At 37.6% G+C, this 1,885-nt stretch overlaps 1 protein-coding gene across 1 annotated transcript; it reads left to right on the top strand.

Moving 5' to 3' along the window:
- Nucleotides 1-1,071: 1,071 nt before the first annotated feature.
- CUNH14orf132 (chromosome unknown C14orf132 homolog) lies at nucleotides 1,072-1,638 on the top strand. Its single transcript, XM_014311895.2, has one exon. The coding sequence runs from the start codon at nucleotides 1,072-1,074 to the stop codon at nucleotides 1,348-1,350; it is 279 nt and encodes a 92-aa protein (XP_014167370.2). The 3' UTR covers nucleotides 1,351-1,638.
- The last annotated feature ends 247 nt before the right edge of the window (nucleotides 1,639-1,885 follow it).

Genomic DNA, 1,885 nt, shown 5'->3' on the forward strand with positions numbered 1-1,885 from the left:
CATGGTTTTTTACAGGGTATTCAGAAACATGTGTCCTGAGCATTTATAGATATGTGAAATAGATGTTGTGCAGCTTTTTCTGAAACAAAGTCCTATACTTACATGAGACTTGGAGCCTGCACTCAGTGAGTCAGGGGAGATTCTTACAGCTCTGCATTCCCAAACATACAAGGGACAAAGATGGAAGCAAAAAGCTTTTGTGTGGACCTTTTTTAGTTGAAAATGGTCTTTGTACTGCAGTAGGTATCCTTCTCTTGCCTGAATAAGGAATCCATTCATTTGCAGAAGGATGTCATTTTATACTGCTATGTGGAGGTAAAATAGTTCTTGAACCCTGAAGAATATGTGTTGTGATCTAGGATGAAGTTGGAAAGACAACTGGAACATGTGAAAGGACACGGCTAAACAGTTTCTTCTTCCTTTACCTTTTGCAAAGTATATTGAGTAACTGTTACCTTACCCAGAACATTTTCTGGTGTGGAAAAACTTTTAGAAATCTGCCATTTACTGCATTGTGATAGAGCCTTTCAAAATCCATTTTGAAGTTTTCAGTTGTATCGATTTATAAGTCCTGGATTGTTGCAGTGCTGTGTTTTGCAAGTGAAGTTAGTGCACTGAGTACACCCCACCTCTTTTACAGTAAGAACTTTTTACATATCTCTACATAAGCCAAGAGTTTGCTTCTGAGTGATGCATAAGAGGAGGACAAATTCTCTGCATCAGATCCTCTCTGTGCTCGTGCAATGTCTTGCAGTGACATGATACCTTTGCTGGTAGTCACAAAACAATCCTGCTGCTATCAACTCAAATTCTGGTAATATGAGTGCTTTGTGTATATGGGTATCTCTTCTAAATGTATATGATTACTTAGGCTGACTTGAAGCCTGCATGCTAGCTCTTCTGTATATTGCATGTATTATATGTAGGTTTTCTTCAATAATATTGATTCCAACAGAAATGGGAGAAATATTATAGTCTGTGATATTCCTGACAGGTTAGCACCATGTACATGAAATCTCAGTAATTTTGCAAGTTAGCTAATGTTTAGTCTTTGATAATGACTTTGAGACTATGCAAAAGCAGATATTAGCTTTCAGTCTGATTGTGCCATGTTTCTCTTCACAGCTTCCTGTTATGGGAGGAGCCTTTATGGACTCACCCAACGAGGACTTTAGTACAGAGTACTCCCTGTTTAACTCATCAGCCAACGTCCATGCAGCTTCTTCCATGCAGAATCCACCAGAAGAGACATCCCGTTCTTCAAATGATGCCATATTGTTATGGATTGCAATAATAGCAACAATTGGAAATATTGTGGTTGTGGGAGTGGTGTATGCCTTCACCTTCTAGGATGACTGTCACTACAAACACTGGAAGATAGGAAATCTTCAACAGTATTTGTCATGTGTATGTATGTATGTATGTATGTATGTGTGTATATATACATGTATATCTCTATAAATACATATAACTAGAGACTTTGTTGATTAAGTGCTGCCACAGTCATGGAAATGAAATGCAAGTTAATCATCTTAAGTCTTGATGGCAGAAAGTTTGGATGCAAATTGTGTGGAGGTGAGAGCTTTATTTGAGAACAGAGCCAATACCAGTTTTGTATAGAAATGTAATAAAAGAGAGATCAACTTGGGTATAGTAAATACAGAGAGATATTTATATAGAAAGTGCTTATTTTTTACTGTAGATTTTTCTAGCAGCTCTTCTGCAGTTTGTCAGCTTTTTTTGTGTGTGTGTCCATTTTTTACTGTGGTATAACGTTATATGGAATTGTTCCAGGTCATGTTTTCTGGACATCTTAATTTCCTTGATGGACCAAGTGGTTGGCATTGGCTCGGTTCTGATGAAGTCAAAGTTCATCATGTGTGGG

Source organism: Geospiza fortis, unplaced genomic scaffold (genome assembly GCF_000277835.1).
Source record: "Geospiza fortis unplaced genomic scaffold, GeoFor_1.0 scaffold23, whole genome shotgun sequence".
Classification (NCBI taxonomy): Eukaryota; Metazoa; Chordata; class Aves; order Passeriformes; family Thraupidae; genus Geospiza; species Geospiza fortis.